The 26,201-nt window shown below is 36.8% G+C and overlaps 1 protein-coding gene across 1 annotated transcript; it reads right to left on the reverse strand.

Moving 5' to 3' along the window:
- Positions 1-2,602: 2,602 nt before the first annotated feature.
- LOC123662718 (mucin-2-like) lies at positions 2,603-16,985 on the reverse strand. The gene is made up of 9 exons (XM_045597521.1): positions 16,953-16,985; positions 14,366-14,643; positions 13,873-14,032; positions 13,172-13,342; positions 12,874-13,052; positions 12,397-12,532; positions 10,203-10,614; positions 3,552-10,124; positions 2,603-3,468 (listed from the first exon to the last, which is right to left on the reverse strand). Exons 1-9 carry the CDS (start codon positions 16,983-16,985, stop codon positions 3,230-3,232), a joined length of 8,181 nt encoding a protein of 2,726 aa, XP_045453477.1. The 3' UTR covers positions 2,603-3,229.
- Between the last annotated feature and the right edge of the window lie 9,216 nt (positions 16,986-26,201).

Below are 26,201 nucleotides of genomic sequence, written 5' to 3' on the forward strand. Positions count from 1 at the left end.
CTTACGATATCCAGATTTATTGGTATGAATTGTTTTAATTGACTCAGTAATGTTAGCATTTAAGTTTGTAAATCTAACAATTATGAAACGATTTGATTTTGTATTGATATTATCTATTATTGTTTATTCGTTTAATACTGAAACAATACAAAGATGTAGACACCATCTTCAGAATGGTTAATATTAATTTACGATAAGTCACTCGCCATTTTTATTATCTGTCTTTTAGGGTAGTTATCCAATAAATACTGTTTTCATTCATATTTATACTTCTAATAATTTTATGAGATTGTATTGATTATAATTTTATTAGATTGTAGTGTTCTTACTGTGATTATTATTTGTTGAAGTACTGGAAGAGCATAAAGATGGAGACACCATCTTTCGAATGGTTCATACTAATTTTCTGATTGGTCATGTATTGGCGGGGTTGTTGTTCTATACTACTCGGACTAAGAATCAGGGTCCGAGTAAATATGATTAGGTATATTTTTTAAATGAATAAGCAGTTATTGTTTAATTATTTTGGGGCTAATGCTACTATATAAGCGGCGTATGCTCGTTAAGTGGCGTATAAGTAATTACTACTATAGTTTTTAAGTGATAAATAAGTGTTTCATTGAGTGTTATCAGTTGTGTTCTACAGTATGTCATTATAACCCTAACGATATAATTGATGTGAGAATTTGTGAGGATGTATGGAATGACGGATAATAATTTCACACACAACCAGACAACAAGCAACAGTATTCAATTAAAAATAAAACCTTCAAACTCTGTGTCTGTGGTAACTAGGCACCCGTTAAAAAGTTATGATGTTAAAAACACATACAATCGAATTGAAAACGTCCTTCTTTTTTGTTCCATTTCAGTAAGTAGGTACTATGTTTATTTTTGTTAAATTTGTTGTTAAGATATTTATTTGATTCAATTTAAGTTTTTACACTTTTTCAGTCACTCTTGATTCAACGGAATTTACCGCGATAGTGATTTTGATACTCTCTGGATACCTACGACCTCGCTTAACACGTCTCAGACATATCGGAACTTTCAAAACACATTCACAGTAAGTCCCGTTGAATTAAGTATTGATTTAACTTAATATTGATGCCATCTATTATGTCATTGGTTATTATTTATTAACTTGAAGCTAGCGGTTTTATCTGCGTTAGAGCACACGATATTTGCTGACTTCTCTTTCTTCTAATGTCATCGACCATGAAGGGTACTTTATTTTTAAGTTACCTAAACAAGCGAAACCTTAGAAGATAATTATGCTAAATAAATATAGAAAATCCCAGTAGATGGCGTTTTAAAGTGCCAACTTGGTGAAAATTTTGAAAAACACAGTTTGATAAGAAATGTATCTGTGAATTTGAAGTAGAAAAAAATATCTACGTGTTTATTTGTACTAAAATAAATAGAAGTTTGTTAAAATGCAAGCTTTTAAGAATAAAATGAATTTATAATTTTTTTAAATTGTTCCACCATTTCGGAAAATTCAAAACAATTCCTGAGTTCTAAAGGAGTATCAAAGACATTATATACTCCTAAGAATTTTGGTGACATTTTTCAAAAAGACCAAAAAAAAAAAAATTATAATTTTATTTTCTTTGTTAAATATTGGAGAATTATGATCATATCATTTGTTTCCTCAATAAAATCATCATTGATTAATTCCGAATTTTACTATAAAAATAAAAATAAATTCGAAAAAAAAGTTTGAAATTCTCAAATACCGTTTGAGTTAAAGAGCTAAAAATTAAGGTGAATTATTTTTATTCGACACCAAATCAACCTCCTCAGTATGAATCAAACACGCCATGATGGCGAAAATTATAATCGGTAATAATAAATTTATAATCGGTTGTTGAATATATGTCTTTTTAAGAATGGAGTGCAGCTTTTTTGTCGGTTAAATTCATAATTGCTTAGTGAAAAAAATATACAATAAATATTAAAATTCAATCAGTTTTAATTATTTAGAAATAAAAATACAATCAGTATTTTTGTTGTTAAACTCATCAAGGGCAAAAATAATAAAATTCAATCAGTTTTAATTATTTAGAAATAAAAAACCCAAGTTATGAGAGTTCAAAAAAACGACGAAGCGCTTCGAGAAAAGATAGGTAGTGCTTTTCGTTTTTTTTTGGCTCGGCTTGGCGGGGGCACTACCGTGCCCCCAGATACAATCAGTATTTTTGTTGTTAAACTCATCAAGGGCATCGGTGATGTTGGCGCTTGCAATAATGACAAAATATTGGGAGGTCAAAATTATTAGTAAGAAACATGATAAATTATTAAGGTTTAAATTGAAATAACAATTTGTACTCAATTTTACATTTAAAGATCACAAACACCATGTGTCTGTGTCAATGTAACGTATATCTGACATGTGAACGTATTCTTACTATTCTTGAATCGAAATCCTTATCGATCAAAATTCTTCACCTAGTAGAAAAATAAAAACATGAGACTTAAGATATAAACATGTCATGAACATTATGACAGTTCTTTAAACCCTTTTAATTTAAATGATTATCTTAAGACTCTAGTAAAATAAAAGTAGATTAGGGTTGTGATGAAATAAAAACAAACACGATTACACATTCATAGAATGTTTTACTTAGATCGACTCATTATACAATCTACTAACATTTAGTTTTTATTTTAAAATTCATTTCTTCCATTTTGTGTTCGATAAATTTATAGCAATAAAGGTTATTTTAATTTACATCATATCACTTTCTACACAACACAAAATGGTAGTTTACATCAATAGTACAAAATGAAAAGTCTTAACTACGCAGATGGCCACAATATAAAATTGTTATATATTTACAAATATCACAAATGAGTATAATATGTATTCTATATAATAAATGGAACATATTAAAACTTTAAAATAGTGGTTCGTTATATATTTTGACTAGGAATATAGGTATTTATGTTTACATTTAAGTAACACAGCTTAAAAGTGTAGCCAAATTTTATATACCAACCTATGGCACTATTTTATCATAATAAAATAGGCATTACAGATATGCCTGAACATTACATACATATAAAGCTTTAAAAGGCAGTGATAGTCATTACATAAAAATATATATAAATTTTTTCAATCAAATTCATTCCGAAAAAATAAACTTAAGGCTTATTAAAACATACATAATTATATTATAGATGAAGATTTCTTTCATTAATATTTACCATAATAATTAATTTTTAATTACAAAGGATGAGTATTTACTTTGTTTCCTAAATTTCCTCGATTAAGGTTATTTTTGTTTTTATATATAAATATAACTATCGCTAAAGATAAAATGACAAATATAGTCGCTCCAAGCAATGCTGAGTATTCCAATCCAGTCATATGGTCAGCGTTTTCTTTTGCATTATCAAATACAGATTTGCTTACATCTCTTACATTCCTTGTTTTTGGCTTTGTTCTAGAGAATTCAAAATTATCTGAAATAAAAAACAAATATAAAATAAAATTATCGATAACTAAAAACGATTACCTGCGTGACTTTCTTTTTTAAAAAGTTTACCTATTTCCAATTGTGAATCATCGTAATAATCAAGGTTATTTGCTGCCAATCTGTTTTCGCGCGATTTTATTTCATTTTCTGCAGGAAATGGTGGCAAGTATGTCGAAGGTGGGTTTGTGCTACTCGGAGCAAATGGTTGAGGACATTTTGGGTCTTTAGAGCCTGGATAGCATGAACTAGGGGTCGGGGTCGGTTTTGCAGTTGATGGTGCAGGGCAGCGTGGGTCATTACTACCGGGATAACATCTAGGAGCCTCAGGTGTAGTAGGCTTGGGACAACGTGGGTCATTATTTCCTGGGAAACAGTTAGGAGGTGTAGGAGTTGTAGGCTTAGGACAGCGTGGATCACTGCTACCAGGATAGCATCTGGGAGCTTCTGGCGTAGTCGGTTTAGGACAACGCGGGTCATTGCTACCGGGGTAACATCTGGGAGCCTCAGGTGTCGTGGGCTTAGGACAACGTGGGTCACTGCTACCAGGGTAGCATCTGGGAGCTTCTGGTGTAGTCGCTTTAGGACAACGCGGGTCATTGCTACCAGGGTAGCATCTTGGAGCCTCAGGTGTAGTGGATGTAGGACAACGCGGGTCACTGCTACCGGGGTAACATCTAGGAGCTTCAGGTGTAGTGGGCTTAGGACAGCGCGGGTCACTGCTACCAGGGTAACATCTAGGAGCCTGAGTTATTGTAGGCTTAGGACAACGTGGATCATTATTTCCTAGGAAACAGTTAGGAGGTGTAGGAGTTGTAGGCTTAGGACAGCGTGGATCACTGCTACCAGGGTAGCATCTGGGAGCTTCTGGCGTAGTCGGTTTAGGACAACGCGGGTCATTGCTACCGGGGTAACATCTGGGAGCCTCAGGTGTCGTAGGCTTAGGACAACGTGGGTCACTGCTACCAGGATAGCATCTGGGAGCTTCTGGTGTAGTCGGTTTAGGACAACGCGGGTCACTGCTACCGGGGTAACATCTAGGAGCCTGAGTTATTGTAGGTTTAGGACAACGTGGATCATTATTTCCTAGGAAACAGTTAGGAGGTGTAGGTGTTGTAGGCTTAGGACAGCGTGGGTCACTGCTACCAGGGTAGCATCTTGGAGCCTCAGGTGAAGTGGGTTTTGGACAACGCGGGTCACTGCTACCGGGGTAACATCTTGGAGCCTCAGGTGTAGTGGCCTTAGGACAACGTGGATCACTGCTACCAGGATAGCATCTGGGAGGTTGTGGCGTAGTCGGTTTAGGACAACGCGGGTCATTGCTACCAGGGTAGCATCTGGGAGCCTCAGGTGTAGTAGGTTTAGGACAGCGCGGGTCATTGCTTCCAGGATAGCACCTGGGAGCTTCTGGTGTAGTAGGTTTTGGGCATCTGGGATCTGTAGAACCTACGTAACATCTCGGTCCAGCTGTTGTGGGTGGTAAATAGGTTGGAGGTGTTAAAGTTGTAGGTCGCGAAGGTTGTGGACACCTGGGGTCAGGTGAACCGGGGTAACAAACTGGTTTTGAAGATGTTGGAATCGTAGGAGTGGTTGGTTTGGGACATCGTATGTCAGTGCTACCTGGGTAGCATCTAGGTGGAGCAGGGGTTGTTGGCTTAGGACAACGTGGATCTGTGCTACCCGGGAAACATTTAGGAGGAGCGGGTGTTGTTGGTTTAGGGCAACGTGGGTCTGTGCTGCCTGGGAAGCAGTTGGGTGGTGCCGGCGTAGTTGCTTTAGGACAGCGTGGATCTGTACTATCTGGGAAGCAGTTGGGTGGCGCTGGTGTAGTGGGTTTAGGGCAGCGCGGGTCATTGCTACCGGGATAACATCTAGGAGCTTCAGGTGTAGTTGGCTTGGGACAACGTGGGTCATTATTTCCTGGGAAACAGTTAGGAGGTGTAGGAGTTGTAGGCTTAGGACAGCGTGGATCACTGCTACCAGGATAGCATCTGGGAGTTTCTGGCGTAGTCGGTTTAGGACAACGCGGGTCATTGCTACCGGGGTAACATCTTGGAGCCTCAGGTGTAGTCGGCTTAGGACAGCGCGGGTCACTGCTACCAGGGTAACATCTAGGAGTCTGAGGTGTAGTAGGCTTGGGACAGCGCGGGTCATTGTTGCCAGGATAGCACCTGGGAGCTTCTTGTGTAGTAGGTTTTGGGCATCTGGTATCTGTAGAACCTACATAACATATCGGTCCAGCTGTTGTGGGTGGTAAATAGGTTGGAGGTGTTAAAGTTGTAGGTCGCGAAGGTTGTGGACAGCTCGGGTCAGGTGAGCCAGGGTAACAAACTGGTTTTGAAGGTGTGGAAGTTGTTGGTGTAGTTGGTTTGGGACAACGTATGTCATTGCTACCTGGATAGCACCTTGGCGGGGTGGGTGTTGTAGGCTTGGGACAACGTGGATCCGTACTACCTGGGAAGCAGTTAGGTGGCGCTGGTGTAGTAGGCTTAGGACAGCGTGGGTCACTGCTACCAGGGTAGCATCTAGGTTGTACAGGTGTTGTTGGCTTGGGACAACGTGGGTCAGTGCTGCCTGGGAAGCAGTTGGGTGGTGCTGGAGTAGTAGGCTTGGGACAACGTGGATCATTATTTCCCAGGAAACAGTTAGGAGTTGTAGGAGTTGTAGGCTTCGGACAGCGTGGGTCACCGCTACCAGGGTAGCACCTGGGAGCTTCTGGTGTAGTTGGTTTAGGGCAACGCGGGTCGTTGCTACCAGGGTAACATCTTGGAGCCTCGGGTGTAGTCGGCTTAGGACAGCGCGGGTCACTGCTACCGGGGTAACATGTAGGAGCCTTAGGTGTAGTCAGCTTGGGACAACGTGGATCATTATTTCCTGGGAAACAGTTAGGAGGTGTAGGAGTTGTAGGTTTAGGACAGCGTGTGTCACTGCTACCAGGGTAGCATCTGGGAGCTTCTGGTGTAGTCGGTTTCGGACAACGCAGGTCATTGCTACCGGGGTAACATCTGGGAGCTTCTGGTGTAGTCGGTTTAGGACAACGTGGGTCATTGCTACCTGGGTAACATCTTGGAGCCTCAGGTGTTGTGGGTTTTGGACAACGCGGGTCTGTACTACCGGGGTAGCATCTGGGAGCCTCAGGTGTAGTAGGTTTAGGACAGCGCGGGTCATTGCTTCCAGGATAGCACCTGGGAGCTTCTGGTGTAGTAGGTTTTGGGCATCTGGGATCTGTAGAACCTACGTAACATGTCGGTCCAGCTGTTGTGGGTGGTAAATAGGTGGGAGGTGTTAAAGTTGTAGGTCGCGAAGGTTGTGGACAGCTTGGGTTAGGTGAGCCAGGGTAACAAACTGGTTTTGAAGGTGTGGGAATTGTTGGACTTGTAGGCTTGGGACAACGTAAATCAGTGCTTCCTGGGAAACACTTGGGTGGTGCAGGTGTCGTTGGCTTGGGACAACGTGGGTCAATGTTGCCTGGGAAGCAGTTAGGTGGTGCCGGAGTAGTTGGTTTAGGACAACGTGGATCCGTACTACCTGGGAAGCAGTTAGGTGGCACCGGTGTAGTAGGCGTAGGACAGCGTGGGTCACTGCTACCAGGGAAGCATCTTGGTGGTGCAGGTGTTGTTGGCTTGGGACAACGTGGGTCAGTGCTACCTGGGAAGCAGTTGGGTGGTGCCGGAGTAGTTGGTTTAGGACAACGTGGATCTGTACTACCTGGGAAGCAGTTAGGTGGCGCCGGCGTAGTAGGTTTAGGACAGCGTGGGTCACTGCTACCGGGGAAACATCTAGGAGCCTCAGGTGTAGTCGGCTTGGGACAACGTGGATCGTTACTTCCTGGGAAGCAGTTGGGTGGTGCCGGAGTAGTTGGTTTAGGACAACGTGGATCTGTACTACCTGGGAAGCAGTTAGGTGGCGCTGGCGTAGTAGGTTTAGGACAGCGTGGGTCACTGCTACCGGGGAAACATCTAGGAGCCTCAGGTGTAGTCGGCTTGGGACAACGTGGATCGTTACTTCCTGGGAAGCAGTTGCGTGGTGCCGGAGTAGTTGGTTTAGGACAACGTGGATCTGTACTACCTGGGAAGCAGTTAGGTGGCGCCGGCGTAGTAGGTTTAGGACAGCGTGGGTCACTGCTACCGGGGAAACATCTAGGAGCCTCAGGTGTAGTCGGCTTGGGACAACGTGGATCGTTACTTCCTGGGAAACAGTTTGGAGGTCTAGGTGTTGTAGGCTTAGGACAGCGCGGATCACTGCTACCGGCGTAACATCTAGGAGCTTCCGGAGTAGTCGGTTTAGGGCAGCGCGGATCACTGCTACCGGGGTAACATCTAGGAGCTTCTGGTGTAGTAGGTTTTGGGCATCTGGGATCTGTAGAACCTACGTAACATCTCAGTCCAGCTGTTGTGGGTGGTAAATAGGTTGGAGGTGTTAAAGTTGTAGGTCGCGAAGGTTGTAGACACCTGGGGTCAGGTGAACCGGGGTAACAAACTGGTTTTGAAGATGTTGGAATCGTAGGAGTGGTTGGTTTGGGACATCGTATGTCAGTGCTACCTGGGTAGCATCTAGGTGGAGCAGGGGTTGTTGGCTTAGGACAACGTGGATCTGTGCTACCCGGGAAACATTTAGGAGGAGCGGGTGTTGTTGGTTTAGGGCAACGTGGGTCAGTATTACCTGGATAGCAATTAGGTGAAGCAGGAGTAGTTGGTTTAGGACAACGTGGGTCACTACTACCAGGGTAGCATCTGGGTAGTGCAGGTGTAGTTGGCTTGGGACAGCGTAGGTCAGTGCTTCCTGGGTAGCAGTTAGGTAGCGCTGGAGTAGTTAGTGTAGGACAACGTGGATCAGTGCTTCCTGGGAAGCAGTTAGGTGGTGCAGGTGTTGTTGGCTTGGGACAACGAGGGTCAGTGCTGCCAGGGAAGCATTTAGGAGGAACAGGTGTTGTTGGTCTAGGGCACCTTGAGTCCGTATTGCCAGGATAACAGTTAGGTGGTGCAGGTGTTGTTGGCTTGGGACAGCGAGGGTCATTATTACCAGGGTAGCAATTAGGTGGTGCGGGAGTAGTTGATTTAGGACAACGCGGGTCTGTGCTACCGGGGTAACATTTAGGTGGTGTGGGAGTGGTGGGCTTAGGACATCGTGGGTCAGTACTTCCAGGGAAACACCTTGGTGGTGCAGGAGTAGTTGGCCTTGGACAACGTAGGTCAGTATTACCAGGGTAGCAATTAGGCGGTGTAGGTGTTGTTGGCTTGGGGCAGCGTGGATCAGTGCTTCCTCGGTAACAGTTAGGTGGTGCTGGAGTAGTTGGTTTAGGACAACGAGAATCAGTGCTGCCTGGGAAGCAGTTTGGAGGGGCAGGTGTTGTTGGTCTAGGACAACGTGGGTCTGTACTTCCGGGGAAGCAACGTAGATTATTAGGAGTTGTAGGCTTAGGGCATCTGTTGTCTGTAGAACCTGGATAGCAGTTTGGCTTTTCCGTTGACGGAGGTAAATATGTTGGAGGTGTTAAAGTAGTAGGTCTTGAAGGTTGTGGACACTTTGGGTCGGGTGATCCTGGGTAACAAACTAGTTTTGAAAATGTTGGAATTGTAAGAGTGGTTGGTTTGGGACATCGTATGTCAGTGCTACCTGGGTAGCAGTTAGGTGAAGCAGGAGTAGTTGGTTTAGGACAACGTGAATCAGTGCTTCCTGGGAAACAATTTGGCGGTGCAGGTGTTGTCGTTTTGGGACAACGTGGGTCAGTGCTTCCTGGGTAGCAGTTAGGTGGCGCTGGGGTAGTTGGTTTAGGACAACGTGGATCAGTGCTTCCTGGGAAGCAGTTAGGTGGTGCAGGTGTTGTTGGCTTGGGACAACGAGGGTCAGTGCTGTCAGGGAAGCATTTAGGAGGAGCAGGTGTTGTTGGTCTAGGGCATCTTGAGTCAGTATTGCCAGGATAACAGTTAGGTGGTGCAGGTGTTGTTGGCTTGGGACAGCGAGGGTCATTATTACCAGGGTAGCAATTAGGTGGTGCGGGAGTAGTTGATTTAGGACAACGCGGGTCTGTGCTACCGGGGTAACATTTAGGTGGTGTGGGAGTGGTGGGCTTAGGACATCGTGGGTCAGTACTTCCAGGGAAACACCTTGGTGGTGCAGGAGTAGTTGGCCTTGGACAACGTAGGTCAGTATTACCAGGGTAGCAATTAGGCGGTGTAGGTGTTGTTGGCTTGGGGCAGCGTGGATCAGTGCTTCCTCGGTAACAGTTAGGTGGTGCTGGAGTAGTTGGTTTAGGACAACGAGAATCAGTGCTGCCTGGGAAGCAGTTTGGAGGGGCAGGGGTTGTTGGTCTAGGACATCGTGAGTCTGTACTTCCGGGGAAACAACTAGGTGGCGCAGGAGTAGTTGGTCTTGGACAACGTGGGTCAGTATTACCGGGGTAGCAATTAGGTGGTGAAGGAGTAGTTGGCTTAGAACAACGCGGATCTGTGCTTCCAGGGAAGCATTTGGGAGGAGCAGGGGTTGTAGGTTGAGGGCATCGAGAATCAGTTGATCCCGGGTAGCACTTGGGTACTTCTGTGGATGGTGGTAAATATGTTGATGGGGTTAAAGTTGTAGGTTTCGGTACTTTGGGACACCTTGGATCTGGTGATCCTGGATAACAAATTGGCCTAGGCGATGTAGCAGTCGTTGGTGTCGTAGGTTGGAGACAACGTAAATCATTACTACCTGGAAAGCACCTAGGTTCTATGGATGTAGTAATTTGAGGACAACGAGGATCAGTGCTACCAGGGTAACATCTTGGGGCAAGGGGTGTTGTTGGCTTGGGACAACGTGGATCCGTATTGCCAGGATAGCAATTTAGCGTAGCCGGTGTAGTTGGATACGGACAACGCGGATCTGTACTGCCAAGGAAACACCTTGGAACTTCAGGCGTCGTAGGCTTAGGACAACGAGGATCTACGTTTCCAGGATAGCAGTTAGGTGTTACAGGAGTTGTAGGTTTAGGACAACGTGGATCTCGACTTCCAGGATAACAGCTATCGGGTACAAAAGTGGTAGGTCTTGGACAGCGGGGATCTGTAGATCCAGCATCACATTTGAAGCCTGGCTTGATAGTAGTTATTTCTGTTGTTTTTCCAGTACAGCTTGAATCGCAGTTGTTTGTACATAGCTGGAAAAAATAAGTTTAAAAAAAATAAGTATTGAAATATATTTAAAAGCAATTATTTACTGAAATACAATTTATGTATTATCTATCTAATACTATTAAACGAGCAATTCTTGTATATATATATCGCCGATTTCTATATGTATAGAATCTATATCTCGAAAACGGCTCCTACGATTTTCATGAAATTTAGTATGCAGGGGATTTCGGGGGCGATAAATCGATATAGCTAAGATTCACTTATAGAAAATATCGTTTTATTCCTGTTTTTAGGCAATGAAAAAAAGGCTACAATATCGTTAGAATGCGAAGGTAAATTCCGCAACTGTCAATATAGTTGTAGCTCTGGTGCGAAATCGACCGGTCGTGATCGACCGAGAAGACCACGGTTCAAATCCCATTTCTCCAGATCCATTATTTTTTCCTTCTTTTTATCTTGCACTGATGATTTTTTCTTTAAATAAACAATTAATATTTCTTATTATTATGTTGGTGGAATCGAAAAATATTATTCATATTTTATTAATATGTAATTTTTATTTAAGTATGATTTGCAAAAAACACGATTTACTAAAAATACCAAACTAAGCTCGGTCACCCAGGTGCTTACTATTTATTTGTTTAATTTTTAACCGACTTCCAAAAAAGGAGGAGGTTCTCAATTCGACTGTATTTTTTTAATGTATGTTACATCAGAACTTTTGACTGTTTGGACCGATTTTGACAAATTTTTTTTTAATCGAAAGGTGGTGTGTGTCAATTGGTCACATTTAAATTTATTTGAGATCTAACAACTACTTTTCGAATTATATCTAATAATGCGTTTTTACTTGACGCTTTTTTCGTCGACCTACGTTGTATTATACCGCATAACTTTCTACTGGATGTACCGATTTTGATAATTCTTTTTTTGTTGGAAAGGAGATATCCCTAGTTTAGTACCATGATAAAGAAACCAGGATCTGATGATGGAATCCTAGAGAAATCGAGGGAAACTCTTGAAAATCCGCAATAACTTTTTACTGGGTGTACCGATTTTGATAATTTTTAATTTAATCGAAAGCTGATGTTTGTCATGTGGTCACATATAAATTTTATTGAGATCTGATCACTACTTTTTAAGTAATCTTTGATAACGCGTAGTTATTTCACTATTTTCGTCGATCTACGTTGTATTACTCGTCGATGTAATTGTGTGAAGAGGGTTTTTTTTCGTTTGCGAGCAAACACAATTATTTTATAATATACACACAGGGTCGCCTGTTCCTTAACTTAATGCATGTGTTATAAGGTAACAGCCGACTGGTATAACAATTTTTTTGGTTAAATATATATATAAATAATTCATATATAAATATATAAATACACATTTTACACTCAGACTCAGGCGGGATCCAACTCGTAACCCCCGGAATATAAAGCAGGACCACTACAAACTGCGCCAATCATTAATATTAAGCTGCATGTGTATGACGCTGTCGTTGTGGTCTTAGACAACTTTGTTACGAGAACATACTAATTAATGTAAATGTTACCAAAAATTTCCTCCGTTCTTTAATTTTACGTAACTTTGGTGTCATAAAAGTATCTTAATATTTTAAAAGCATAGAAAGTAATTAATGTAAACGAAAAATAGTCAATTTTTTTGCATACTCATTAATTCTTTTATTGGTTGCACATAATCGATAGTAAGAACTAGTCTCCATAAAATATACGAAGAAAATTTATTATTTTAATTTGGTTGTGTGTAAATTGAGTTGGTGTCTAAATTAAAATTCAGCTTACCTCTACATTACATGTTAGGTACACTTGATCAGTTTCTGGGAAGCGGAATGCACTTATTTTGCTATGAGCGATTAAGGTAGCGCCGCTTTTTCCAGTATTTGTAGATTTTTGCCATACATCAATGAATTTCTTTTTCCTGATAAAAGAAAATAATTCAACTATTGAGAGGATAAATTAGTATTGATATAGAGGAGACAAAAATTGATTACATTGATTGTATTCAAAGCTACAGGCGTTATAGGAATCTACTTATAAAATATTGTAAATAAATTATTTTTTTCTCATTAATTTTATTGACTGATATTGTTGTTATCTTTATTTAAAGTTTTATCAATTTCATTAAATTAATATTAAAATATATAATATGAAGGATTGAGTTAACAAAACAAAATAACATTTAATTTTTCTACATTAATCACCAGAATACTCACATTTTATACGATGATTTCATTAACAGTTTTTAGATGTTGTACTTACTTGGGACATCCTTCCTTATCCGTCAGTTGAATCTTACTAGTCTTAGGGCTATCATAATCTTCATTGTCGTAAGCCCAACAATCATGAATTTTTAGATTAAATTGGTTTCTGATGTCTTTCAAATAAATAAGAATAGTAAGATATTCGCCGATTTTAATTGAATTTTCCAACGGAGTTGTCTGAAAGTGTATTAAGAATATGGTAAAAGTCATAATGAAGCTATTGATATATTTAATTTTTTATAAGTCCGAATTATTTTCGTATTTCAGAAAGTACTTTTTGAGAAGTAATAACTCACGTTAGGGAAAACTCCTTTCTGAATGTCCATCCAGCATTCAATACCTCCAGCGGGTCCCTGTACAGCGACTACATCCAGCATATCCACCATGAAAGGCTTTAGTTTTAGAGTATGTGATTGTTCTTTTCTGACGCCAGTTGATACTTCGAGAGCAGTACCAGCACATGATACCTGAAATGATTTTAAAGGCAAAGTTTTAGATAATTATTGTATGTTGTTGATGGTCCCAACTGAAGTCAAATTAGGTCGACTAAATTCAATCGCGTTTAAATTTTTTTTTGGATTGTTAAGTCTATTATTTCAATCACGACAAATTTAATGATTTTTGTATTTCTGTCAAAATCCTATTAAACATTATTTCAGACTATGCACAGGAATATTGTACCTTAGAATTCATAGCTAGCAGTTACAAAACAGTGGTAAAGTATCGCTATATTGGGGGTCATAATTTGTACCTAGACAAGTTATAAATATAAAATACCTTATTACGGGCGTCTGTTTTTACGGTAAGCAACTTAATGTTTGTGTTATAGGTAACAGCTATCTATACATAGAAATAATACATAAATAAATTAATAAATACAAATATTACACCCAGAATCGAGCGGGAATTAAACCCACAATCCGCGGAACAGAAAGCAGGGCCACTATAAACTGCGCCAACGCGATACATTATTTGTACTGTCAAATTATTTACACACCTTTCTAGCAAAATCATAAGGCCCTTGTATCAAGTCATCTGCTTGAAACACGAGAACGTTGTCGATGGTACCACAGGCATTGCAAAGTGGTCGACTTCCGCAACCATTCAACGGTACTCGAAAGGAATACCGCGATTGACTGCCTCCAGAAGAAACGTATCTGAAATATATATTGTAAAACTATTGATCTCAGAAGCTTAATCAAAATTAATAGACTAATAAAACACACTATTTGTTTTCCAGTACCTTTACATTTTATGCTATTTAATAATTATACAAAAAAAAAAAAATATGACCGTGGTATACATATGTAAACTAGTTGAAATGTAATCTTTATCAAATGAGTTTTGAATTTAAATACTTTTTTTTTACGTAATGATATGACTTATTAGACTTACCAAAACGGCTCGACGGTTTTCATAATATGTTTAACTATTTGCAGAAAATGATTTTTTATGTTCGGAAGTTAATTATTATTTTTAGGACCACTTACTTGCATTTAGAGTCACTCAGAAAACCTTTGCTGTATATAATCCCATCGTATATATCAGGAAAATCTACAGTAACCTCAATGAAATCTGCAGAACACTGTACATCAATATCTGGGGACAGCGGAGAGTCTGCAGCTCTTAACCCCCTCACGAAATTAACTCCGGTTTCATCGCTCGAATCTTCAAAGAATTGGGATAAACCATTATCACCAGCCAGTTCAAGATTCAGCTCGGCTGCCGTGAGTGTGCCCACATCTGAAACAGCTGTAGCGAGCGACAGCTACAGCAAAATTTATTTAACAACATAAAAAGAAATATTAAAAAATTAAACAATTGCGTTGAAATTTGTGGTCAAGATGGATCGTAAAGTTACATTTTATATATGGATACAATAGATTATACGATCAATATAACTATCAGATCATCAGGACCTGAACCCTGTATCGTAAATTCGAAATTACACAAATAAAATAGGACAAACCACGACGAACGTCTTTCTCTCTTTAACGAAAAACACGAGATTTTTAACATATCCTAGTACTCAATGTAAAATAAAAATATTTTACATTACTAAAAATAGTGTAGACATACAATGGATATCTGAAGTCGGATGTAGTTATAGTACGCTTCGCTTCAGCCTGTAATATCCCATTACTGGGCATAGGCCTCTTTCCCCGTGTAGGAGAAGGATCAGAGCTTAATCCACCACGCTGCTCCAATGCGGGTTGGCGGATATATTCCCTACTTTGAGTAACAATCGCTATCAGGTGTACATGATAACAACCGGGACCGACGGCTTAAAGTGCTCTCCGAGGCACGGTGGGGAGACCCCACAAGGACTGCACAAACACCCAGACCACGGCAAACACCTGTATGGCCAATACAAATGTTTGTCATGCGCGGGGATCGAACCCGCAATCGTCAGCGCAACAGGTACAATCCATGGCTGTGACCGTTGAGCCAACGCGGCATTATAGTGTATATGTAGTTATAGTGGTAAACGTAAATACAGTGTTTTCTCATAACATTCAAAAGTAATCTCGTTCACATGTCCCAATACCTCTCAAACTAGACGGTTATTGTAATTAAGTAAACTTATCTCTATTAAATTTAAGTTGCACGTATATTTTACCTACTGCCACAGTTATGAGATTTATTTGCGTAAAGTCGGCTATGTTGCTATCATTTATCATAAGATTATTGTTATTTATGAACACAATGCGAATTTTTTTCCCTCTCACGCATTATTGCATACTTGATTACAGGTCATTCGAAGCTGAGAAATATAAACATTATGTTTTTTAATAAACAACGAATATAATATATAACTTTTAGAATGTAAAGATATTTTGAAAAGTAATTTAATTCTGATTTACGCTGGCAACGTTGTTTTAGAATTTATTTTATTTACCTAATCCATGGAAGTTTCTTAACGATTAGTTAATGTATACAGTGTTTTTATACCATCATACCATGGGTCTCATTATGAAAGTTTACAAGTTTTACATAAGATTGAATAAATTGAGAAATTTATGGTGTTTAAAATATTAACGTTTGTATTACATAACTTGATATATTATCGACCTTTGGCTAGTTGAATAATTCTGACCTCGCGTGAATTAATAATTTTACATAATGTAATACCGAATCGCTCGTAACAAACACCATGGTTCCGTCCATACATTGATTTGATAACACTGGCATATGATTTTCTTACTGCGTTGATTATTGTTTTGGAACGAATTTCCTTATCGCGTGGTACATGCACTGAGCGGGATGGGAGCCAGATCAGAAAAAGCCTAACAAAAATTTTTCTCGACATTTCTCTTACTATAATACGCAAACTTATGTGTCATATTTTAGTTACCACAAACCAATTATTGTGATTGAAAATAATAATTAAATATATCTTAAGTTTCGTTTATTTTTATAATAATAATTATATAAGAAATATTAATTAATGTTTGCTTCTAATATAAAAAAAAAATGTTAATTATAAAATAACATTTCTACAGTCCTAAATTTTTTATTTGTTTTTAACTTAATTATCCTCTATCATTTAATGTTTAATTTATAATTGCTTTTTTTGTTTTTATTTATTCCATGCACAGCTTTGTGCTTTTTACTTGTAATCTACATTATATAGAAATAAATATTTTTTATTAAAAAAAAATTCAATTTAACTCTTTTAGCTTGATATTTTACAATATAAATTATGACTGTACACCAAACGTCTACCATAAAACGAATGAAACTTCTTTCCGACCGGGGCTCCATAGACCCCTCACGTCGTTTTGTTTTTTATTAAGTAGTGCTATTGTCCATAATATGTGGATATAAATCTGTATGTTTATCATTCTGCACATTAACCAAGTTACGGTTACAATTGCAAGTTCTAAGTTACTAAGCAGTTGTAAGAACTATTAATTGGCAAGTAAGTGTAACACATCTACCCTTTTAACATTTAAATAATGTTTGTTTTATTTTTACCATTCAATGTTTACACATTGCAATAGATTTTAGTAAAAGGTGTGTGTGTGTTTCAACTAAAATTGAGTACAGCATATAGAAATAAAGTTATGTGCATACCTGCACGAGTGCAATCAGTGTCGCTATGTACATTTCAGCCGCTTCATGGGGCCCTGGAAATAAAGAAAAAACAAATAATATAACTTTCATTTCATCAATTGATTCACGATGAAATTGTAAATGTTACCTAAAAAGTCTATAAAATTAAAGTTTTTTTTTTTAATCAAAAATAACACGTACTATTCTAATTTTTGCTAACCCATCTTTAAAATAAATTAAATGTGAGGAGTTATAGCCGTTGGTTAGATAGAGAACATACAGTTGTAATATACCTCAGAAATATAATTCGTTCATTTGTATATTTATTAGTTGCCAAAATACCATTGTGATAAAATCAATTTCAGGTGGATCGCGATGGTGTTTGGCATATTCGTGTCAAGTGTCATCCACATAATAGAACATGTTTTGTAACATCTCGCAAGAAGCGATTTATCACGATTCGACGAATAAGTAAATGTTTTATTTTTATTGAACGTCAGGTCAACGCAATGATTAAGTTAAGGGCCGTTACCTAACCGCGAATAAATTGACAGATGATTTTTATCGCACCTTTATGTCACGTGATCACGAGGTCAGATCTCAGTTGGCTAAGAAAAATTGTTCGTCAATCTGATTAGCGAATTATTTTTATAGACGTGTATGTTGATTTATTGATATTGATATTTATCGCTATACAATATTGTGTTGTATTACTTAAATATTGTTTGCTTAATTTATTTGACCTTTTAGCGCAGTTAACAGTGATCTTGCTTTCTGCATTAAAAGTTAAGGATTCGATCCCTCCTCACCCCAAGTATGAATGTAAAGTTGTCGAGTTGTGAGCATGTTAAATTATTACGTTTATAACTTACATTAAATATTAATAATATATCGTAGATTTTTTTTATTATGACACTATAAATTATCAAAACAAGTAGTAAAATTGTTACCGCAGCGAAATCGTGAATCGAAATAAGGATGGTACGACTGCGTTTCAAATGGCACATCACGAAAACATTAATTGACCCGCTCGTGAGATCACATGAATCCGCTCGTTTCCGTGTGTTTCGACATTGTTCTAATCAATATCAAATAATTTGTATTTCCTCAAATAACTAATTATTGTATGCACGATGTACATTCAATGTAAAAAAATATCTTAATAATATTAAATTGTTTTATAATTAAGTGAAGGCTTATTAAAAAGTTGCCTAATATAACACTAATTGCTATTTGAATTACCTCACGAATTACTTAACAAAACGTTAATACGATAACAAGAAGTTAAGTAGATGAGATAATAATATGGCTTTTAAGTTGAAATGAAAATCATATTTTCATGCAAAAGTACGATTTAAAATTTAAAGTCACTAATCCGAAAATTTAATCCTAATAAATAATAAGTAAATTAAATCCTATTTTTTAAGAATAACTTACTGTTGTTCGTCTCTTTGTTACGATATTATATTTTTAACCGACATCCAAAAAAGGAGGAGGTTCTCAATTCGACTGTATTTTTTTTACGTATGTTACTTCAGAACTTTTGACTGGGTGGACTGATTTCGACAAAAAAAATTTTAATCGAAAGGTGATGTGTCATTTGGTCCCATTTAAATTTATTTGAAATCTAACCACTACTTTTCGAGTTATATCTAATAATGCGTTTTTACTTGACGCATTTTTCGTCGACCTACGCTGTATTGTACCGCATAACTTTTTACTGAATGTACCGATTTTGATAATTCTTTATTTATTGGAAAAGAGATATCTCTAGTTTGGTACTATGATAAGGAAACCAGGATCTGATGATGGGGTCCCAGAGAAATCGAGGGAAACTCTCGAAAATCCGCATAACTTTTTACTGGGTGTACCGATTTTGATAATTTTTAATTTAATCGAAAGATGATGTTTATCATGTGGTCACATTTAAATTTTATCGAGATCTGATAACTATTTTTTGAGTAATCTTTGATAACGCGTATTTAATTGACTATTTTTTCGTCGATCTATGTTGTATTACTTGTCGATGTAATTCGATTTTTTTTCGTTTGCGAGCAAACACAATTATTTGATAGCTTATTTTGTGAGACATAAATTTTGTGTAAAATGTCATATTTTTCTGTCAAAGGGCTAAATAAGCTTCGTTTTACATAGCATAGTATAATTAATTATCACTGACGCATAATTATAAATCAGTTATAAAAAATTACAATGATAATTTTTCCCAAGTTTTTATACAGTAAATTACACCTGTGTACACACAGACAATGCAAATTCATATTTCTTGAATGAGGTATTGTAGAGATTTTTAAATTATCTCAAGTTGCTCAAGACGGTTGTATGTAATGTCTTATCTAAATGAAGTATTCATATTACACTTTAGTTTTAATTCCTATGATTACGAGATATAGCTTGTTATTTTTTTTTTAATTTTATTAATAGAGAAAAAATTATTTTATCTGTGTACAGATTAAACACACAATAGTAAAAAGGGGGACTTTAAAATATTATAAATATATATAGGGGCTGAACCTTTTTAACTTATCATAAAAGGTGTCATAAAAAGTAATAAAATTAGTAATATATCTAAATCAAAATAATATCATAATAAATAAAATAAATTTAAGGTCTTATAAAGATAATAAAATAAGTATACTACATCCTCATCAGATAGAGCCGTTCTGTGTCCATAAAGTATGCAACTTTATCGAAGTGCCAGAATTCTCATAATGATAATCGTGGTACGCTTTTTAATTGAAAGTATCAAATAATTTAGCGATAATAATTGTGTTTCATCGCAAACGAAATAAAAAATTACTTTAACTTACATCGACAGTTAACACAACGTAGGTAGTCGAAAAAATAATCAACTAGTAGTTAAAACTCAATCAAATTTAAATAGAACCAGATATTTATGTCGAAAACTTGAAAAGAAACACGTCTGAATAGGTTGTATGGTCTAAGATTTTTGCCTGTCCCGAAAGGGGACAAAATGAAAAACACACACAGAACCAGATGTGCATCAGCATCAGCCTTCAACCAAAAAAAGAACCATGAAAATCGGTACACCCATTAAAAAGTTATACGGTAACACATAGACATATTTATTGCTTAATAAAGACGCAAAATAGACTTCAAATGACTTACAATTATTTGAAATACACTAAACACGTCGAGTGTTACAAAAGTGTTAAGTGTAAGTGTGTTTTTCGTTGCGGGTCAGAATATGAAGGCCCACTAACCAAACTCACAAATCACTTATGTTCTAGTGATGATTATATTAAAAGGTCAGTATTAAACAAAACACATGTAGTAATTATTAATTTGAATGTTATTATGAAAAGTTCAAGGGTCTAAAACCCTAATCAATCGCAGAGAACTTTGAACTTTACAGCTATTGTTTCAAAATTTAAAATTATTTGTAATTATTTTACAGATTGATCATCCATAATTCGATGTTTACCCTCGAGTTTTAATTTATATTGACTTGGTATTGGATACTAAAACTGAATAGAATGATAGAACTGTTTTATAACTAAGTATTTTTATTCGTTATCTATAATCTATATCTATAATATATATAAACGCGAAAGGTCATTCATCACGAAATCTCCGAAACTATAACACCTACAAACTTGAAATTTGGCAGGTAGGCTCCTTATAAGACGTAGGCATCCGCTAAGAACGGATTTTACGAAACTCGACCCCTAAGGGGGTGAAATGGGGGTTGCAAGTTTGTATGAACGTCCTATGATTTTGAAGTAAGAGACTTGAAATTTAAAATGTATGCTCTATAGATGATGAGAAGGTGTTCAAATAATATATCTTTAGAAATCAACTCCCTTTTGGGGTTGAATCGGGGGATGGTAGATTGACTCATTCATCACGAAATCTCCGAAACTATAAGAGCTACAAATTTGATATTTGACAGGTAGGTTCCTTATAAGGCGTTGATATCTACTAAGAACTGATTTTACGAAACTCGACCCTTAAAGGGGTAAAACGGGGGTTGGAAATTTGTATGAAAGTCCTATGTTTTGAAGTAAGAGACTTAAAATTTAAAATGTATGCTCTATAGATGATGAGAAAGTGTACAAATAATGTATCTTTAAAAATAACCTCCCTTTTGGGGTTGAAACGGGGGATGGTAGGTTGACTCACTCATCACGAAATCTCAGAAACTATAACAGATACAAATTTGACATTTGGCAGGTTGGTTTCTTATAGGGCGTAGACACCCGCTAAGAACGGATTTTACGAAACTCGACCCCTAAGGGGATAAAACGGGGGTTGGAATTTTGTATGAAAGTCCTATGTTTTTGAAGTAAACGACTTAAAGTTTAAAATGTATGCTCTATAGATGGTGAGAAGGTGTACAAACAATGTATCTTTAGAAATCAACTCCTTTTTGGGGTTAAAACGGGGGATGGTAGATTGACTCACTCATCACGAAATCTCCGAAACTATAACAGCTACAAATTTGACATTTGATAGGTAGGTTTCTTATAGGGCTTAAACATCCGCTAAGAACAAATTTTACGAAACTCGACCCCTAAGGGGGTGAAATGGGGGTTGCAAGTTTGTATGAACGTCCTATGATTTTGAAGTAAGAGACTTGAAATTTAAAATGTATGCTCCATAGATGGTGAGGAGGTCTCTAAACAATGTATCTTTAGAAATCAACTACCTTTCGGGGTTAAAACGGGGGATGGTACATTGACTCATTCATCACGAAATCCCCGAAACTATAACAGCTACAAATTTGACATTTGATAGGTAGGTTCCTTATAGAGCGTAAACATCCGCTAAGAACAAATTTTACGAAACTCGACCCCTAAGGGGATAAAACGGGGATTGGAAATTTGTATGAAAGTTCTATGTCTTTGAAGTAAGAGACTTGAAATTTAAAATATATGCTCTATAGATGGTGAGGAGGTGTCCAAATAATACATCGTAATCTATATATAAAAGAGAAAGGTCACTGACTCACTCATCACGAGAACCCAAAAACAGCTGGAAGGTCCATCCATCTAGGATGGATAAAGATGAAATTTGGCAGGGAGGTAGATTATAGTTAGTAGATAATAGTAGTAGAGTAGAGAGATTTAGCGATATTCCACTGCTAAGGGGGTTTAATTGGGGTTGATAGTTTGTATGAAACATATACAGCCTGAAAATAAAACTAAAAATGTGGTGTATAGAGAGGTTTTATAAAAACAAGTATTAAATTATACTAAATTGTGCCTTTTAAAAATTTACTCAGTGTGATAAGCATTTCAAGTGACTGAAATAAAAAAAAAATACGTTAAACATCTTAATAGTAATACATATCTTCATAACCACGCGGGTGTAGTCGCGGGCAACAGTTAGTGTATTATAAAACAAAGTCCCCAAAAGTGTATGTGATCGATTTCCTCAAAATCTACTGAACGGATTTTCATGCGGTTCAAGAGGAAGGTTTACGGAACGGCTAAGCCGATTATAATGAGAGTTTAACTGGAAGTGTGCCGGGAAAACTTTGTGACACACTGATTTCAACGCGGGCGAAGCCGCGGGCATAGCTAGTAGTAAATATATGTCTTCTTTGTGCAAACGATAAATGGATAATATACGAATATGACGATTTATACTTTTAACTAGCCCGTTAGCGCAGTTTGTAGTGCCCTGCTTTCTGCTCCGGGGATTGTGGGCTCGATTCCCACCCCGAGTCTGGGTGTAATATTATTATTTTATTACTTTATTTATATATGTATTATTTATATGTATGTATATCGAAAAAAAATATGTAGCTATACTAGGCGGTTGTTACCAACACAAGCATTGAGTTGCTTACTTTAGGAACATATGATTGTTTTATTCTAAAATTTAAGTTTGTATTCAGAAAAGTAAATAGACTTTGTTTTCTTTTTTTTTTATAAGTAATGATGTCATAAAAAATACACTTGGATTTCAATAAAACTAATTTATCAACGAATAACCTACTGATATTTAAAATGTAAGATGAAGCACGTTGAACCCTAGCTTTCACTAAAATTGTAGTGCGCATCCAAAGGCAGACGACTTAACGTTCACGACTCTAGCATTCCTAGATATCATTTGTGGAGATTAAAACAGCTCGCTATATTACATATGTTTTGATGATTTGCATTAAATAAGTAAATAAACGCTTCGCACTCAATGATACTAGATAGGGGGTTTTGACACCCATAACACATGATAGCCAAACAAACTGTGGCGACATCTATCACGCGAAATACGAACGACTACGAAACTACGTAATTATAGAAAAACTGACGTATGCTACATCGCGCTATCAGAGTTTTCAAAGTAATTAAGTATATATACAAGAACCCGACAACAACAGTCGGGGCGTTAGCCCGCCAGACACAACAACCGTCTGGTCGGAGGACCCTCCCTTTTCGATGCCGGAAGTGATTCTTCACTCTCCAAAAAACCAAGACAATGAGACCATGGTGATATCTGTATGGTCTATCCAATAATTTGTCGTAATTTAAGTGTACCTAGTAAAAGTTATAGATGTCATTTCTGTAGGTTTATATAAATAAAATATAAGATATCTTTAAACTAACAATTATTAGTACAAAAAACTATATGAAAGATATCTTACTGAAAAAAATAGGGTGAAAATAGGAAAATAATTATACAAATAGCTCCGTAGCACTAAAAGCTCGATTAATAAAATGCTTAAAAAATTCCATAATATGAATAAAGATGAGTTTTTGTTTTGTTTTAAGATTTATATATCTAAATGTTAAACATTTAAACCGTTTTTGTTATTATATAACAAAATATTCGCACATAATTTCATAAACATTACAATAAGTATAACAATAGTTTATTAAACATTATACATTATTTACAAATCATGTCCGCGTGGAATTGTGCCTAGAATGCTGGCAGCATTTGGGAAATGCACCAGCCCTCTTGTCATTTAGTTAAATAAATTAATATTAATTAATATTCAATTAACATTACAATTACTTTTTTAAAGATAAAAGATAAAAATTACTTCTTTGAAGATATATACTAATGATAAAAATAACATAACACGAAGAGCAAAACAATGTAAAGATACAGTAAGACATGCCGCTCGCAAAACGATGTCAATGTTAAAATTCGCTATAAATTTCAAACAATGCACATCGCTGACCTTATTAATGTTCACCAAAAGCAGATTAAATATCGCTACAGACTCACAATAAAGTCGATGTAAAAAATAACATAATTCCGTCAAGTCCATAATTGAAGATTTGCGAAATATTTTTTTGTGCATGACATTGAGAAAAATGCATTACCTAACTAATAACTGAATGAATACGAAAATGTATGACTAGATGTCCTTTGCGGTTTTACTCTTGTTGGCTTTTGACTATCTTGATGGCTGATGGTCCTATTTTAAGGAATTCTAGCTGAATATAATTTTTATAGCGCTAGAGTAATAGACAAGAGTACGGTCTACATGATAGCAAGCGGTTACTTTACTTTATGGATAATTGTAATACCAGAAGTATCAGAAGCGAGCCATCACCTATCCCCACTGTGAATGCAGTTGCATACCCAGGAGCTTAAACTTACGTTGCTGTGGTGAGAACCTTATTCATCACGAGACCACAACACTACTAGGCTCTGATCTTCTACATAGAATTTCTCACAAAAATAATTTTAAATATAATTCGTGTATCCAAAGAACAAACAGACTCTTTAGCTTATTATATTAATGTAACGTTGGGTACAACACGCCCAAGAGTTTGTGTGCCATGGTCAAAGTGACTTGCGCGGGCGCATCGTAAACCCTACTGACCGGTCCGACTGGTCCATTGAGAATCATCTCAGACGGTTATATAATCGATTGCAACAAAATCATTAAGATGCATTTTTTAATTTTAATAGTCGAGGAGAAGATAATAAATCATTGCTATAAAAATATATAAATAAATGCTTCATACCCAGTGACCGATATATTAGGTTTAAATCTTATGTCAAAAATCCATTTTCACACACATACAAACAGACACAGTCATGTACATAGAAATTTAAATTTTTTTTAAAATTAATAACCGGTATTTATGGTGATTTAAAATAGGAAAAAATATCGAATTTAAAATAAGTATATTATAATATAAAGTGTAATTATTTGACAGTATCTGAAGCAGTTTAGAATAATATTATATGTCCATATACATACCTAAAATATATAAAAAAAGTTTATGTCACGACACTTGCGAACTTAAAATAAAAATTGATTCATTTTTTTTACTTAATGTATTTTTATTTTTACTGCGGTTACAATACCGTCCGCAAACACTTATTGAAAATTCATTAATAAAATGCTTTATCTACCAAGCAAATGTATATTTATATGTCACAATTTATTACAATACATGATATATTTGATAGATAAAATGATAAATATAATAATAATTTATTCCAAAGAATAATAATTTCTTACCGTTGTGAATGAAGAATGATTAATGTAAGGATTTGAAACCGAGAGTCGTCACTTTTGTATCCGTGATCTTAAGTTTTATAACAGTCAGTGATGCCGCTTGGAATTCCTTTAAATATTTACCTATAATACACTGCTTTGCGTTGATTTTTATATAGTTTCAAAACGGTACCATCTTGAACCTAAATATCAGATATATCCTTACTATAAAACCGAAGCTAGCTAAAAATCAAATTCATAGTCAAGTGATCATGTTATGCCATTTCCATACATTTCGCCTTATCTACAGTTGCATATGTTGTTGGTTATATAATACTGCTGAGTTGTTTTCACACCTCAATACTTCCTATCATCATATCCTCAATATTTATCTATGCGTCGTCTTCAAACCTGTTAAACATACGGATTCAACTAACACTCTCCTGTCATGTCATAACATTTTAGAAATTGTACGCGGTAGTAATGTTAGAGTTTGGTCTTACCTTGTGTAAGTTCTTTAACTTCAAAATCATAATCAATGTATTATGTTATAACTATTATCTCGACGCCGCGTTGGCGCAGCAATCGCAGCATAGGCTGTTGCGCTGGCGCTCGCGGGTTCACGACAGGCATTTATATTGGCCATATACACGATTGCTTTGGTCTGGGTGTTTGTGCTTGTGTATTGTTATATGTTTCCGGTGTTTCCGGACCTCAAGCCCGACGGCCGTTGAGTGTGAAGCGTTTATTTATTATTATTATTTATAAATGGAAAATTCTGTAGAAGCTCTTTGTTACCCAATAAAAAAATAGAAAAAATATAA

This window comes from Melitaea cinxia, chromosome 19 (assembly GCF_905220565.1).
Source record: "Melitaea cinxia chromosome 19, ilMelCinx1.1, whole genome shotgun sequence".
NCBI lineage: Eukaryota > Metazoa > Arthropoda > Insecta > Lepidoptera > Nymphalidae > Melitaea > Melitaea cinxia.

Excerpts from the sequence above, each read along its gene's own strand:
- LOC123662718 (XM_045597521.1), bottom strand. The coding sequence starts at position 16,985 with ATGTACATAGCGACACTGATTGCACTCGTGCAG. Across the intron at positions 13,053-13,171 it reads AGAAAGGAGTTTTCCCTAAC|ACAACTCCGTTGGAAAATTC; the intron begins GTGAGTTATTAC and ends ATACACTTTCAG. Across the intron at positions 10,125-10,202 it reads TGATCCTCGTTGTCCTCAAA|CTACATCGCCTAGGCCAATT; the intron begins TTACTACATCCA and ends CACCAACGACTG.